The sequence below is a fragment of the Meriones unguiculatus genome, chromosome 16 (assembly GCF_030254825.1).
Source record: "Meriones unguiculatus strain TT.TT164.6M chromosome 16, Bangor_MerUng_6.1, whole genome shotgun sequence".
NCBI lineage: Eukaryota > Metazoa > Chordata > Mammalia > Rodentia > Muridae > Meriones > Meriones unguiculatus.
Genome location: NC_083363.1, coordinates 60,932,739 through 60,949,790, shown reverse-complemented (window position 1 = coordinate 60,949,790; position 17,052 = coordinate 60,932,739). Strand labels below are relative to the sequence as shown.

At 51.4% G+C, this 17,052-nt stretch overlaps 1 protein-coding gene across 6 annotated transcripts in view; it reads right to left on the bottom strand.

The window, feature by feature from the left end:
• Window positions 1-17,052, bottom strand: part of Npas2 (neuronal PAS domain protein 2) — a 167,900-nt gene that overhangs the window by 105,420 nt on the left and 45,428 nt on the right. The window contains exon 1 of one of the 6 annotated variants that reach the window (XM_060369908.1): window positions 7,717-7,881. The exons of 4 other annotated variants lie outside the window; for them this stretch is intronic. Coding sequence is in view for 1 of the 2 variants with exons in the window: in XM_060369905.1 (XP_060225888.1) it covers window positions 2,421-2,428 (8 nt within the window). In the remaining variant the exon portion in view is untranslated. Of the gene's footprint in view, window positions 1-2,420; window positions 2,444-7,716; window positions 7,882-17,052 lie in introns of those variants that run through there. One more of the 6 variants, XM_060369905.1, reaches the window with a different exon arrangement.

Below are 17,052 nucleotides of genomic sequence, written 5' to 3'. Positions count from 1 at the left end.
TCTCCTTCCTCCACTCTTCCCAGTCCCACCCTGTACCTCCCCTCCCCCCAGGTCCACTCCCTCCTCCATTTCCCTTCAGAAAAGAGCAGGCCTCCCAATGGTATCAACTGAACACGCATAACGAGTTACAATAAGGCTAGACACAAACCCTCCTATCAAGGCTGGACAAGGCAAGCCAGAAGGGGAAAAAGGGTCCCAAGTGCAGGCCAAAGGGTCAGAGACAGCTCTACTCTAATGGTTAGGAGTTCCACAAGAACACCAAGCTACAGAACCATCACAAACATGCGGAGGACCTAGCTCGGACACATGCAGGCTCCCTGAGCGTTGGTTTGGTCTCTGTGAGCCCCATAACCCCAGGTTAGCTAATTCTGTCGGCCATGCTCCCCTGGTGCCCACCCCTCTGGTTCCTACAATTGTTGAGATTTGTGAGGATCAGCGTAGAACCTGCCTAAAATGCAGGACAATGCAATGGTTGCTGGTGTCTTCTATGCCCCCTCTTTAGACAGTTTTCTTCACTGGGCTCTCCACTCTCCCTCTGTGCTGTGTAATGGACGCCTTTTGTTCTCCACTCCACACTGCATTTCATCCAAACCACTGCAGCAGAGATCAGAAGGACCCACAGCCGAGCAGAGGCCGAGGGACATCCCAGTAATGGCTGGAGTTTCCCCGTCGTCTGAGAGTCAAGCATTCAAGCTTAGTGAAAGAAATCAGTAAAGACCGCCCCATCCAGAGACAACGTTCCCTCTTCTAATAGAGTACTTTCAGGTAAAGACACCAAAATAGCAACAAGCCATGCTCACGGCCAAAACATATATGACCTTTGGGCTTAACCGGCTCCTCCCAGCTATAAACCAATTTCCTGAGAACTTTATTTACAGTCAAAACATGTCTTATACTCTTGTGACCTAGAATAGGAAGGATTCCTTCAACCTTTGTGACCCAGGTTTTTCCTTATCAGCCTGTGACCATGTCCAGGTCACAGGCCTATGGCCTTATTTACTAAAACAAAAGGATAAGAAGGTTCCTTGTAAATACTTTTAAACCAAACGAAGCCACTGAACTAGTATTTTTTACAAACTGAATCTGGGTTTGGTAGCTGGCAAATAGTTTCGAAGCAGACCCTAGAGCCTTTGTGTGACTTCCCAACTCTCAGTGCCATGTAAAAGCAGGCGCTGACCGCAAATGCATTAAAGTGCATGGCTGTGTTCCAATAAAACTTTATCTACTAAAATAGGCCGAGGGCCAGGCAATTTGTGCCCATGTTAAATTACCACTGGAGTAATTTTGAACTTTCTGTACTATCTTTATAGGCCCAGAAGATCACTGTGTCATCGTGAATCTTCCGTGAAATGACTACCACAAGCCTGTTGTGTTGCAAGGCCCACGATTTCACAAAATAAAACCATGATGTTTTCAAATTGGTTCAGGAGTGGTTTGAATTACAGCTCCCAAGTTAGCTGGAAAATCCCACCTCTCAACTGTACCAAACCAACAAAAGCTGGTGAATATAGTTCATTAAAAGGAAGAAAACCAAACCAAACCAAACCAAACCAAACCAAACCAAACCAAACCAAACCAAACCAAACTAAAACAAAAACCAAAAACTAAAAACCAAACTCCAAAACACTGACTAAAAACAAGCTGAAATCAAAACAGGCCACACTGAACACGTGCCTGGTTTATGTCTTATGAACACAGAATGTACCTTCTGTCCTGCCAGGCGGCCCCCGATGAGGGGTCTCATGTTGCCTTCAGTGAACACGTACCTTGTAGGTGGGAGACTGACAGTAATTTTTTTCTCATTATATTTCTGTTCTAAAAGGGCCTTGAGGGACAGGTGTTACGAACGGACTGTGGGGGTGGCCTTTGTCTTTTGGGGGAAACTAGGAAGTTTGGCCTTGTAATTCTTCCTCTCCAGGGAGAAGCTTTTTGGCTTGCCAGTGATTCATTCACTGGGAGGAAAAGTAGTTTTGCTCTTTTGCTTGTTTTTTTCTAAAGGAAATGAGCAGTAAAAACCAGAGAGGTAGCAGCTTCACTACGATCCTATCTCCCTTCAGTTAGTCAGTTATCATGCTCTGACATATTCCCCAGGGGAAGAGCCAGGCTGACAGATTTGATCTCTACTCTGGTCCAGCCCACCACTGGCTGCAAGAAGCCATATCTCAACAGCATTTCCTGTGGCTTCACAGTTGAGAGCCCATGACCGGACCCTCACAAAGCCCCCATGAGCACCAGAAACTGCCCCCCACATCTGCAAGGCCAGGGCTGAGGCTTTATCCGCCTCTTGTGACACCATTTTTTTTTTCTTCACAGTTGCCTTTTTCCAAGGGTCTAGTGATTCATTGTTCAGGGAAACGATGACATAGGCGATGCAGGAATGAATGGAGAAAGTTAGAAAATTTGTTAGTGATTCAACTTACAATGACATCTCGGCTCAGCATAGGGATTCCAACCTGGAAATGGTTGCGTATCGGAGTGGAAGGAGCATTGTAACAGTCCACACAGTTCTTGTAACCTTTGACACCTATGTCTCCATCCCTGAAGACTCCTGCTAGGGGCCCCTTCAGCAAGAGCTCAAGCCACACTGTGGTCCCTCTGAGTCAACTAGGGAATCTGATGAGTGACAGTGTGCGGCCAGGGTGTGGACAATACATGCCTAGGGAAGTCAGTAAGAGTGGAAAGGAGGCTGATGAGTCACGCCAGCAGCTGAGTCACTAGCAGCCTTTGTTGGAAGTCACTGCCAAAGGCAAACCCAAATGATCCGCAAGTAATGCCGGGCCCGCTTCTCTCTCCAGGTAACCGGGCTCCAAAAGAGGCTTTTGAGTCTGTGAAACATCACTCTAATTGTGCTCAAGGCTTCAAAGACAGCAGAAGAGACACAAGATGGCCTTGGGAACAAGGAGTCAAACTAGTCTGGACACCAGGCTGTGGGGCTTGGGCTTAAGACCAGAGTTTCCAATAACATTTAACCAAGATTCGGAGTGTTTCACGTGAACCACTGTTTGGCAGAGGCGGTAGCGTCTTTATGGGAGTGAGCCTGGGTTTAGGTTTGAATGTTCTTTACCCTCTTCTCTCCTGGTCTTGTGGTGGCTTTTCATCAGTAACAGATGTGGCTAAGACTTGCCTTCCACAGTCTGTCGACTGTGGAGACGCCATAAAGACCCTCTCCACAGCGGCTAGAGAACTAACAGGAGCCACCTGAAGCAGAGGCTTCCCAGGCCAGGACTACCTCAGGCCTGTCCACCCTCCTCGGCACCTTCACAGAGAACGCCTTGTCTGCCTGCCCTGGACAGCCAGGGGCTGCTGCCCACCCCGTCTGACAACGCTGCTAAGCCCGAGCAGCCTTGCCAGGCTACCGGTGGCTCCCGAGGAGTATGTCTAAGACAGCGCCAGCAGCAAGAGGCTGTCTTTCTTCACAGCGGGAGACCCCATTGTGATGTATTCTACTTCCAAAGCGTTACCCACGAGGTTAAGTCTCCCTGTGTTTCCCCCGTTGGCTCTAGTGTGGCTCAGCTGAGAACAGAGGGGCAGAGGCACAGTTCTGGTCAAAGGTCCCGGTCATGAGGAAGCGGGTGTGTCGGGAGCTTGGCTTTGGTTGGCTAGCTGCTGCTTGCCTCTTGCCTCAGAGCTGCTGAAGGTAGGGCAGTTACACCACAGTCCTGTCCACGCGGCCTAGAGGTCCTCCCTCTGGCAGGGTCCTCCTCATGCGGTCCTGCCCAGTTGAGTGCGGGGCTTCACCTACGGCTGAGCACTCACTGTCCCTGGCTGCCCTGCCGAGCACCCAGCACCGAGCAAAGCCATCTCTGCCGAGCTTCCCTCCCACACATGTGAGGCGGCCAGGCTCCCGTCAGCCCCGAGCCCAACCTGGACGCAGGCATGCCTAGCAAGCCCTTGGAGGGTTTACAGCAGGGCAGAGGTTTTCCTGTTCTCCCCATCCCACCCCACCCCTGTACGTGTGTAGACAGGCGTGCTTGAGGCCAGAGGTCAATGTCAGGTGTCTTTATTCTTCTCCACTTTATTTTATTTAAATACTATTACTTAAAATAGTGTGTGTGTGTGTGTGTGTGTGTGTGTGTGTGTGTGTGTGAGTGTGTGTGTGAGTTAGGTCTCTCCTTCCACTATGGATCATGGGGACTGAGCTCAGGCTGTCAGGCTTGGGTAAAGAAGTGTGTTTCTTGCTGCACACCTCCTTGTCTTTCTACCTTCCTGGGAGGCAGGGTCTCTCACTAACCCTGGAGCTAAGTGACTGGCTACACTGGCTGGCCAGCGAGCTCTGGGGCTCTGTCTGTCTCTGCGTGCCCCCTACCTCCCCTCCCCCCCAAGTGCTGGGGTTCTAGAAGAATGCTGTTGCCTGTCAGCATCTCACACCTGAGATGCTGGCACTGAGCTCACAGATCCCTCTCCTTTGCCCTGGCAGGCTTTAGAACCGGAAGCAGTGGGCTCAGGGCGTCACGGCTACATACGAGTATATGAGAGTTGGTGAGACCAGCCATGGCTCTGGCTTATGGTTTTCTCACACACCAGCTTATTTAACCGCAGCCATCAGGATTTAGCTCTAGTCCACCCAGAACAACTAAGAGAAGATACTCTCGGCCCACGACGGCACCTGACAACGTTTCAGCAGGAAATACAAGGCGCAAGCGTGCGTGGAGTACGACACGCATCAGTCAGCAGAGCCCCGGAATTCAGGTAACAGAGAGCACAGTTTAGCACCCAAGGCCCCGGATGACAAGCTGTGATCTGTGATCAGCGCTCCCATCATCCTTTGCCCGGCCTCTGCCTCTGGCACCGGGCACCATTCCATTCATCACTCCCTCTCCTAGGTTTTAGACCCTCAAGAGCCCTTTTTCTTGATGGCAGCTCCTCAAGGACAGGGTAGTGTCCACCCTCTAGGCTGAGGTTGTTAGTGCTCAGGAAGGTGTTTGGTGTGGGCTGTGCACAGCTGTAGCTTACACATGGGAATCTGTTACTCTCTGAAGCCTTGGGGGGAAAGCCCAGCTTTGGCTCCCAGTGAGAACAGATCCTAACCCTAACCCAGGCTTCCAGGGGACAGGCTGAATACGGTCACGGAGGCAAGCCCTGTGGATGGACCGGGCTCCAGTCCCCCTGGGGTGGCAGGTGGTGTCCTTTAGACAGGACACACAGACCCAGACACTCCACGGGCAGCCGTCTGCACTTGTCGGAAGCAGCTCGCTCCTCCTGGTGTGAGCAAGGCCAGACAGGCTTAGCCTGCCGTGGGCAAACAGTGAAAGGGGGTCAGCTTAACAGCCCCGCTTCCCAGGAGAGGAACCAAGGTAGGGGAGGCCTGTCCGGGGCCCAGCCCGAGCAGCTCAGGCTGGCCTCTAGGTGGCAGCAGGGGGAGCCATGGAAGAGCACTGGGGTGACTCCTGGGTTCTGTGGGCACCAGCCCTCCCACGGGATCCCCTGCCCCCGCTGCTTAGACAAAGACAGCCATGCAACTAAAAAAATAAAAATAAAAAAAAAAAAACAAGCCCTCAAAAAGCAAAACTAAGCTCCGGGAAAGAGCTCAGATGCTGAGGCCCCCACAGCTCCCTCTGTGTCTGCACACTGGCGCTTCAGGGCTCTCTCGCCGTGTCACTGCTGGGAAAGCAATGCCGTGCCCCAGGTCTCTGGCTTTCTCTGCTGTCTTCTCTCTCCCACGATCAACCCAGAGGCCATTGGAATGAACGCTGCTGCTTGGGGGGTGAGCAGTGATTTTGTCAAGGGTTGCCAGGACTGGAGGGGACAGACCTCATGAGGGAGGGGTCATGGTCCTCTCCTGCTCCCGTAGCTGCACTGGGCAGCAATGTTTCGAAGGAAAGGTCTGGCCAAGGCTGGAACTCAGTGCTAGACGTTTACCTCCTGACAAGGCCCTGGGTTGGATTCCCAGCACCCACCTGCAGCATGGCTAGGACAGAGATCACTGCCAGAGAGGGTTTGGAGTGTCACTCTCAGCAAATGGGACAAATGAGAGGGAGGTCCCCCTTCCCACCCGGGCACTCAGAGCAAAGCAGCGCCCTTACTTCCTAGAGAACTTTCTAATAGAGGACATGGCTATTCCTGAATTCTGTACAGCGGGGAGGCCTTGTCTACCAGCCCTTGGGAAACATTCAGCTAGAAATACGCAGGAACATGGGAATATTTCCCCCAACTCCTTTTAGGAAATGGCCTTACAAAAAAAAAAAAACAATTCTTTGACTTTTTCTTAAGAACTAAAGGCCACTAAAGTCCTTCTTTCTTTATTTCCTTCCATCCTTCCTTCTAAACCTTTCCCTTGACCTGTGCTTATGAATTTATTTAGCAGATGATATGTATACATATATGCACACACACACACACACACACACACATATATATATATATATATATATATATATATATATATATATATACCAACACTGCCAAGAAAGCCTAGGATCCACCCTCTAGGAGGCAATGGCTTAGGAACATTCCTTGTTCAAACTACTCCTGTCTTCATCTGGGGGACCTGAGGCAGGTCCCCAACTCTTTCCCTGCTTCCTCTCCTGTCTGCATGGAGGCTGTGAAACTCAAGAACACGGTAACTTGGGAGCATCTAGAACGTAAAACCCCAGCGAAGGGTGGGTGGTCATTTCTGTTATAAAAGTTCCCAAGGGCCCAATTTCGGGCCAGCCACATTTTTCATGACTTCTAAACTTCCAAGCCAGCCACCACCAGCTGAAGCTTGCAAAGTGGGTCCTTGAAATGCACCTTGCCCTCACAGGGCTGCTAGGCCAGGAAAGTCAGCTGGCAGCCCACAGTTTCCTGAAGAGCTGGCGGTAAACTCTTTGAGCTGAATCACACTTTGAACACGTGAGTGGCAGGGAGCTCCGACCCACCCACCCTCACTAACGAGCCTTCTGCCATGCAAAGTTCCTCACTGCCAATTAGTCTAACAAAGCGGCACACCTGGTCTCCAGGCAACAGAGGCTAGGGCCATTCTCTTTCTTGTTTTTGTTTTTGGTTTTTTTCCTCCTCGAACTTGGAAGTTCTAGATAAAATGAGAGTATATGTTGGAATTATCACTATGTCTAATTTGAAGTAAAGACTCTCACATGCTTTGCTCCATTATGAAAAGTCCACGTGAGCCGCAGTTAACAGGGGAGCTGCCTTAGCTATCTGCTACTCCGGTGGTCAAGGCAGCAGCATCCTTTGCAGGGAAGCTGCCTTCGCCAGTGACTTAAGTTCCAGGAGCAGGGCAGCGTGTCAGAGTGAGGGAATGATGAGGGAATGTCAGATGAGGGAATGATCCCTCATCTCTGCCCTGGTCCCACAGACCTCTCTTCCCAGAAAGTGATGGATTACCACACCCACCAGGAAATGCTCAGCTTCTTTGGGACAGCCAGAACTCTTTCTGATGCAATAGAAATAAGTTTCGGTTTTCACAAACCGGCTTGAAGGAAAAATAAACCGAAAGAAGGTAGAATGCTTGATGTCTGCTTTGAATCAAACCAGCTTTTCTCATTGTTTTGGGGGAAAGAAATAGCATGTAGGCACATGCTGTAATTCCTTCATTCTCTTCAGAATAAAAAGGACAGGGATGTTAAAGGCATTTTCTTGCTATCCAGCAGGCAAGTCCCCCCCCCATATGTTTATGTATCCATTACATTTTAAAAACAGTAGCAGTAACAAGCATTACCTCCCTCCTAAACCCTTCTAGAAACACTGAGATCATCTTCAACATTTGTTGGCACTCACTGGGATTTTGATGTTCTGCTCGTCGGTGCCGATTTTCTCTCTTCTCCACCTGTCTTCCCTACTATTTCTCATCTGTGAGTCTTCCTTCATGTGGCTTGAACTGCTTGCTCTACCTTGCTGAGGAACACGCTCCAGGCTGGCAGGACCCTCCTCCAGCTCCCCGTCGGGAACTCTATTCGTACATCCAAGGCTGGGAGCATCTGGAGGGCACGAAAAGATGGATCGCCAACAACAGCAATGCATCTTCAAGCATCCTCAACCACAAGTGAGACCTCAAGAGGGTCCGTGTCTACATCTACACTGCCAGGCAAGACCCAGAACCCAAGAGTCAAGATACAGTCTGCATCTGCGATGCTGCACAGCTTGCATGCCGGAGAAACAAACCGCCTCACCTGCCGAAGACACTACTTTCTGATGGGCTTCTACAAGCCCTTACAACTTCTTATACGGCACAGTCAAGAGAAGAAGAGAAGAATGTGGCTTGCATTCAGACAGGGAGAAAGGACTTGAACTCAGGAAAACAGAACAAATGAATGAGCAGTTTTACACACAGCGAGCAGGCTGCAAAGCACTCCTGCGGAAGTGTCGCTATGTAGTTAAGAAGCCCCAGAGGCTGAAGGAGGAGTCAAGGTCTCTCAAACTCCTGCCCTTGGAGGACTTATGAGGAGGGAGGAGGAGAAGAGGAGCCCAAGGCACTCCGGCAAAAGCGGGTGCTGTTCCTGCCTCTCACCCTTTTCCACAACCTCACAGGGGCTTCAGGTCCAAGAGCCTCTCTCCAGGGGTGATAGGTGCCCAGTCAACGGTGTGAGGTATGATCACCAAGGAAGACTCGTACGCTTGTGATATCTCCGAGCACCTCGGGATCGCAGGCCTTCTGTGGGCTGGGTTTTCTTTGTTTGATAGGAAGTAGCCCTGTCACCTGTCAAATACTATCTCTGCTGTGCTGGGATGCAGGGCAGTGATTTCTTAGTTGCAGCCTCTAAGAAAATCAGCAAAAACAGAAGTTTCTGAAAAGACCAATACTATCCATGTGACCCCCCTATAGTATTCCCGGGCATATAAGTCAGGGTGCCAAAGAGACACCCACACACTCACGACGACTGATGTGCACAGTAGCCGAGGTATGAGAGCAGCCTGAGGCCCATCAGCAGGAGAGAGGATAAGGACGAGTGTGCACACAATCAAGTCTCCCTCAGCCTTGAGGAAGGACAGAGCATGTCATTACAGGAAGATGGCTGTAACCGGGGGTCACCGTGTTAATCGAAACAAGCCAAATCCAGAAAGAGGAACAGCACATCCATGCTCAAGCGTGGAGTCTAGATTTAAAAACAAAAGTAGACAGGACTTTCTGTAAAGTGGAAGAAGAGGGATAAGAGGACACGGAGAGGAGAAAGTGGGTCACATATGGTGAGAGTCCAGACACACACGCATTAAACACGTCATGGAGCCTGTTAGTCTAGACAGTGAAGGTACGCTAATACAAGCGAATAAGGCGCAGTAGAAATGAGGTTCTGTCATTATTTGAAGGAGGCTGTTTAGCTCCTGCTAAAGGCAAGAGTAATTTGCACAGTGGCCACACAGCTGAACAGGAAGCAGAATGAGGAAGGGTGTTAGGAACCCTGGAGAGCAGAAGCCCTGATTACGATATGCCTTCTCCAACTATGACCAGGCCATGGTGGGGGCGCCTGGCTTCCTAGGTTCCTGCAGGCGGCAGCTGCTCTGACACACCTCCCTGCCTGACCAGGCTCCCATCCTCTGTCAGGTGCTGGCAGGGACGAGGCTGAGAGTCTCTTTTGACCCAGAAGCGCTGCTCACACCATCTTGGCCTGGTATAAATCCAGGTACCCGTGGCAACCTCTGGTCCAGGCTTTCAGGACTGGGGTCAGCTTCAGAAACAAGCTAATCTCTCTGCTATGGTTTTCTACTGAAAGCTGCCCTGTTGGGAGCTCGGCCCTCAGTGGGAAGGGCTCTAAGAGGCGGAGCCAGGGAGAGGCGGAGCCAGGGAGAGGCGGAGCCAGGGAGAGGCGGAGCCAGGGAGAGGCGGAGCCAGGGAGAGGCGGAGCCAGGGAGAGGCGGAGCCAGGGAGAGGCGGAGCCAGGGAGAGGCGGAGCCAGGGAGAGGCGGAGCCAGGGAGAGGCGGAGCCAGGGAGAGGCGGAGCCAGGGAGAGGCGGAGCCAGGGAGAGGCTGCGGAGTCCCTAGGGGAGTCACCCCCGGAAGGACGTGGCAGCTCTGTGACGCCAACACATGCATCCGTTCTTTCTTGAATGAGCCTGGTCCCTCCGTCCCTCTTCATCCTGTTTCGTCATGTGATCTCTTATGGATGTGTGAGTGCCACAGTGGCGTCATCCATCATGAGACCCTCAGCGGGGGACAAACTGACTTCTCCGAAACTGTGAGCTACATGAAGCTTCTTTGTGACTGGATCGCCGTGATAAACAGTCCGGCAGCCACGGAAGCCGTCTAAGAGCTGTGCTGGTCGCTCTCCTGCGACCGTGATCATGCAAAGCAAATTCTCTCTCTAGTCAATTAGAGAGAGGCCATTCCGTGGGATGGAAGGTACGTGTTTAAGTACAGAACATGGATCTGAGGCAATTTCCTGATGATTTGCTCAGGTTCTTTTTCTTACAAACAAACAAACAAAAACCAACAAACCTCCATTCCCAAGACTATCTGATTTTGTGCCAATGTCACCTCTGAACAGAAACACGGGTAAGAGGAGCTGGTTCCCGCTCCTTCCCAGAGCAGGAGAACAGGAAATGCTTCAAACACTTCAGTATTTTATCCAGAGAAAAGTACATTCTCTCCCCCGTCACCTCTGTGTGTGTCTGTGCATGTGTTGTGTGCCTCTGTGTGTGTATGCATGTGTGTGTGTGCCTGTGTGTGTGCCTGTGTATGTGTGTATGTGTGCGCGCCTCTGTGTGGGTGTGTCTGCCTGTGCCTCTGTGTGTGTGTTTGTGTGTATCAATATGTGTGTGCATGTTCATGTGTGTGCATGTCCGTGTGTGCACACGTGGGAGAGGACATTGGGCAGCGCTGAGGATGGCTGTGCCACTCCACAGCAGCTGACCCGCTTTAGACATGTAACGGCTCTTTCCTGCCGCTATGCTGCTGCCGTGTCCCGGGTCACTGATGGTGACGATGGTGGGTGCATTGAGCATGGACGGACGGTTCTTCGCTTCTTTAGAATCTGTTATGTTTTTTTTTTTACGAGGAAAAGTTGTTATATCCTTGGGAATTTGTTCTCTTTCTTTTTTCACACCTGTGTTCTGGGCATTGAAGTCAGGTGGTCACCCTTGGTGGCCACACCCTTCACCAGGAGAACCTCCGGACTCCCAGCCGCACGTCCTACGTCTATTCTCTAAAGGAGAAACAGCCAGTGAGAACGTGAGGGAGACTTTGAGGACCGGCATGCCCTTCCTCGGAGGCGGAGGGTGGCCTTGCCCTGCCCTGCCGTTCAGCTCCCTAACAGCGTGAACACCAGTGGGGCCTGAGGGTACAGGAAGCCTCATCTCTCCCTCTGCTGGTTTACAGTGCTGGGTGTTGTAGGCACTGAGCGGAAGAGCAAGGGTTCCGGGCTGGAGCAGCAGATGGACAAGCAAGAGGCACACACTGCTCTTGCAGAAGGCCCCGAGTTTGATTCCCAGTACCCAGGTGGTGGTTCATGACCGCCTGTTAACTCCTGCCCCAGGAAATTCAATTCACGTGCACATAGGAATATACAGATAATTTAAAAAAAAAAGTAATCTTAAAAGTATAGAGAGCAAGGCTATGGGGCTTTTGGAGATGTGCCTTTCCAGTTGCTTCTACTGGCTGAGCCTAACACTCCCAGGAGCAGGAGGGAGGCCCTGAGAGCAGACTCCAAGGGGCAATTGGGCTAACAAGCACAGATGCCAGTCCACATCTTTGGGTCAAAGCACTGACTGTTGGGTAGTCACAACCAGAAGTCCCCTAGGGGGACTCCAGAATGCTCTGTCCTGGCTCTGTGGTGAGGAACCCAGCTCTCACACAGGCTGCTGAGGGGTCCCACCCCTCTCTGCTTAGGACTTATCACTGATCACAATGGAAACCCTCTGCTGCCATGTGGCCTCACAAGGCAGCTGTTGGCCTTTAAAGATTCCTTAGGAAGAGGAGCCGGTGCATTAGGGCTCTGTGTGTCCTCACTGCCCCAGAGTGAGGATCCCAGCTCCCTCTGTCCTAAGCTCCGGGGGTGGCACAGCTGAGCACCCCATTTTTCAGCGAGGAATCCACGGCAGGCAGAGTTTATAAAGGGGGAGGGTAGGCACATGCCTCATGGTGTAGCTAAGAGCACTACAGCAGTGTCCACGGCAGGCACATCCTTCCTCCTGCTCTGCAGCCAGCCTGAACACAGCAGGCTCTTCCTGGCCTAGCCAAGGCTCCAGGCCCTCTTTGAAACGGCTCTGCCACCACCAGTTTCCCCCCTAACGGAGCAACACAGTTCCTTGTGTTCATCCTCATCTTCAACCAACTGCTACCTTCAGTGTGGTCCAGCATTTCAACCCTGGGCAGGGCTGGGCACAGAGAAGTCAGAAACAAGAAACTCAGCTGGGGCCAGCACAGGTGTGCTGGGCACCTGGGAAATCACAGCTGTGCGGGGGCAGGGGGTGCACCTGGACAAGCACATGTGTGCTGGGCACCTGGGAACGAGCACAGGTGTGCTGGACGAACCAGAAGGCACCACGTTTCCTCCATTCTTCTTCAGCATATCAAATATTTACCCAGCCCAGCTCTGGGCAAGACACGGAGGTGAAGGGGGTGTGGTGTGGTGGGATGGGAAGCTAAAGATGAATATAAGGGGCTCCAGGCCTGGTGGATCCAGCCCTGAATTGGCATCACCGGGTATGCGAGATGCTGAGCGTGCACAGTGAGGGAATTCAGTTGTCAGTGCTGACATCTGTCACATGTCCTTGTGGCTACTTGTGGTTTTCAGAAGGTAAAATGAAGGGCTGGGGAGATGGCCGAGAGGATGAAGCACATGCCATGACACGTAAGGACTGGATTCCAGATCCCAGCACCTATGTAAAAGCTGGTGGCAGGTAATCCTAACACGCGGGAGGCCAGGGCTGTGGCAGGAGTCATGAGAGAAGAGCAAGCGGATGGGGACACTGATCCAAGGCGGCCTGGCCACCTCGGGTTTGCACTTGAGCATCTGCCAATAATGGCCTTAACTTGACAGAATCCGAGGGCAGGACGGTGTCTTACCAGCGTTCTATTGCTGTGAAGAGACACCATGGCCTCAGCAGCTCTTATAAAGGAAAGCCTGTAATCGGGTCTGGCTCACAGTTCAGAGCTTAAGTCCGTGATCATCACAGCGGACAGACACAGTGCTGGAGAAGGAGCAGAGAGTTCCACATCTGGATCCACAGGCAGCAGCAAGAGAGAGACTCTCACCTTCTGGACTTCTGGAACCCCAGGGACAGTTCTGCCAATAAGACCACACCTCCTAATTCTTTCAAATGGTGCCATGCCCTGGTGACCAGGCACTCACATCTGTGAGCCTCGGGGGCCATTCTCACTCAAACCATGACTCTGTCTTACACACAGCCAAGGACACCCATTTTTTCTTATACTTAAGTGACTACAGTTCACCCTTACCAATTAAAACGTTGAAAGGGTTGTGACTTCTCTTTTCCCACACAGAGATTGTGTCTGTAGACTTACAACAATGTGATATGTGAAACTGTCAACATTTACATTGTGCCAGGGAAATATTACAACAGTGTACAAACCAGCATTTCCTCCTCTGGACGCATTCTACCCAAAGAAGGTGAAAACACACTCTGGAAGATGCACACGCATGCGTGCACGCACACACGTACCTGCTGTGGACCTACTGGTCACAATAGCTGAGGTACACAGTCAGCCCTGGTGTCCACACTAGCAAGTAAAGAAAGGTGGCTTGTGCACACAGTGGGATATTATTTGGCTGTGAAAAGGAGAGCCCACAGTTTGCTACCACAAGGAAAGATCAAGAGGAAACCACGGCAAGGGAAGGAAGCAAGACACAGAAATGAAAACGTTGCATGACTGTACTTATTTGTGGGAATTAAAAAAAAAGGGGGGGTGTCAAATATAAATGAATAAAACACTGGTTATCAGGGTACAGGCACATACACTTCAAAGAAGACCAAGTATGGAAAAAGCAACAATTCAAAAAAAAATCTATCGTATGACATGAATAGATGGGAAAATTGTGCTGCATACACATTTTTTCCCAAAAGAAGCTGATTTTAACTGCTTTTGTCACATACACAAAAAATAACTGTTGGAGGTGACGGCTGTGTCAGTGCCTTACAATAGCGACTTCTCCCTTTCTACACCTCTCCCTACGCCATGCTACAAATGCTAAACTTATGCAATGAGGCATCACAGAGCCGCGCCTACAGAGCCGGTTATCCCTGCCTCTAACACACACCCCAGCCACATCTACTGCACTATTGAGAAAACACTTTGAAAGCATCTTGTCAAATAACTTGTGGCATTAAAAGATCAACGGTGAGTGTATAAACTCAGGGTACAGTACACAGGCTCGGGTGAACTTCAAATAAGCAGGCCGTACTCTCTTAGAGAACATTATCAATGAGCAGCTACCAAACTGGCATCCGGGGAATTGCCACAAACAAGGAAGTTACCTTGATTGGCCAGGCAGGAAACCGGAAGCACACATTCTAAGTCCACCGTGCCCTTCAGGGCCATCCTAGTTGATACTGAAGTCAAATACTTGTTCAGAAGAAAACACCCAGTCTTTTCTCCTCTTAGTTTTCTCTCTACCCTGTGGCTGTGTGTGTGTGTTTGTCTCTGTGTGTCTGTGTGTCTGCACTGTGCCTGTGTGTGTTTCTGTGTGTGTGTCTTTGGTCGTCCAGGCTTGGGGCTCTGTCTCCAGCGTGCCCATTCTGTGTCAGGGTCTCTCTACAACTGGGCATCAGTCTCATGGCATGTTGTCTTCCTTGATCCCGGGGTTCTTTGCTGAGCCTCTAGACTCTCCCGGCCCCCTCCAGCTTCCCCTCATGTCTGAGGTTGGTCAACTATGGCTTCTGGAGGCTGTTGGTCACGGGGAGTACCTGAGCTGCTGCCAGAGAACCTTCTCTACAGACAGTGGGTGACTTGTGCTGGTTTTTGCAATCAAAGTCGGCTTCTAGAAGACCTCCAAGATGCAGCACTGTGGGCTCAGCTACGCCATGCACAACCGCTGCATTCCGAGCTGTGACCGCACAGCCGGCACTTGCTCTTCCAGGTTCAGCCATGCTGAGAGCGTGGGTTTGTCTCACTTGGCGCTCGGCACCGTGCAAGTAAGGTCTCTGGTGCACTTTCAAGACAGTTCATGGGACAGAACTAAAAGGTTCATGGATTGAAGATGGTGGGTGGCCACGAAGAGCTGCCTGTGCCAAGGGCTCGTGCCACACTCGACTTCCTGCCGAAGGCTGTGATGGTAACTAGGAGAGGCTGGAGTGTTAGGAGTGTAGGGCTGTGTGAGGTGGCCATGAAAATACAGGCTGCTTTCACACAAGGAAGCTCCCCTGAACACCTCACCTCTGCCAGCACGCCAAGAGGAGAGGAAGCTGTGTAGTCTCGTGTGACTCAGGTGGACAGGGATACAACCCTCTACAGCCACTGTTGCAGAATTTTCTTGCTTTTAACCATTTTGGATGGACCAGTTCTCATCTGGCTCTCACACCGTGTCTGCCTCAGTAGGGTAGAGGGGATGGCTCTTCTCCATGAGCTGGATCAGAGCTTCTCGTCCTGTGTGTGGGTCGTGACTCCTTCGGGTCACCTAAGACCATCTTGTGTGTCAAATATTTATGTTAGGATTCATAACCATAGCAAAGTTATGAAATAGCAATGAAAATAGTTTTATGATTGGGGACACCACAACATGAAGAACTGTGTTAAAGGGCCGCAGCCTCAGGAAGGCTGAGCACCACTGAGCTAGAATCATCCGGATGAATTGGATCCATGCAGGTGGATGCCCCATGTAACACCAAAACCTCTTCAGATCTTCTTACTCACCTTCTGTCATCTTCCCGTCCTTTCTCTGGTCTCAGAAGGTCCCCTGCCTCTCCCAGCGACAGGTCCTGTTCCTCAGGGTTCTCCTGCCTTGAGCTCGCGGGAGCAGATGTCACCTTCATGTGTCTGCAGTCATAGGTAGGTGAGTGCTCTGCTTGCCTGGTGGCTCAGCACAGCAGATCCTGCTTCATGCTTTGCTGTGCTGTCCAGAGTGGGGAGACGACCAGAGACAGACTTCCGTCCTGACTTCCTGATACCACACGGGGCAAACTAGCCAGCAGCTGGGATCGGAGAGGCTCGCCCTCGCCAACCCCAGTGAGGTTCTCAGTGGAGCCCTTGGTGGGGAGCAACAGATGGAGAGTCGGTTATGAAGGCTGTGGCTCCTGCGTCTGGCTGCCGGCAGAGCCATGTGGAGAGCAACTATTCAGTCTGTTTTCTGTTTCTGTAATGTAACACCCAAGTCCTGGTGACTTGCAAAGAGTAGAAGTTTAGTTGATCCGTGGTCCTGGAGACTCAGAAGCTCAATAATGTTGTGCCAGTGCTCGCTTGGCATCTGCCAAGGACCTTCCCCCTGGACCTTAACGTGGCAGAGGGCATCACCCAGTGGGACAGAGCACGATGCAAGCTGAGGTCTTTCTTTTCTTACAGAGCCACAAATGGCATCAACGGGGGGCTGCACCTTTTATTCAGTCCCAGAAGAAACTCCTTTCAAAGCTCTTCCTCTGAGTACCATCAATCTATAGGCTCAAAGATGAACTCTCCAACTCATGAACTTTGGGACCCACACTCAGCTTAGAGCAGCAACTAAGACTCAGACCACTGAGCCCCCCAGGACGGGTGGAGATTATGACAGGCAGCGGCCACAGAAAAGGCTGGAGTCTGACGTCACGTCCTTCTGAAGGCCTCTGAGCTTTTGTAGAGCAGCACCCACGAGGGTAGTAGCCTAGGCTGCCCATCCAGAAGGCACAGGGTGGAACCACTGCTAACCTTTCTCGGCTCACTGCCCTCTAGCTCTACAAACAACCCCGGGGTCTGCTTCCGGAGTGGGCTGCCCTCCCCACCCTGGAGGAAGGCTGCAGACTCCACCAGCAGCTCCGGAGTGCCGTTCCAGGTGCCAGTTATATGGAAGACAGGAACAGAGTCAGTGAAAGGCTGTGGGTTGCCCCAAAGTAGGCCTCAGTGCCTGAAGACCATGGCCTCTGGGGCAGACCCGTTCGTACAGAATCAAACAGAAAAGTTCATCATGGCAAATGAGGAGAAAGGCAAATGATCTGACCAGCTGCAGTGTCATGAGGGGATGGGATTTGTAGCAT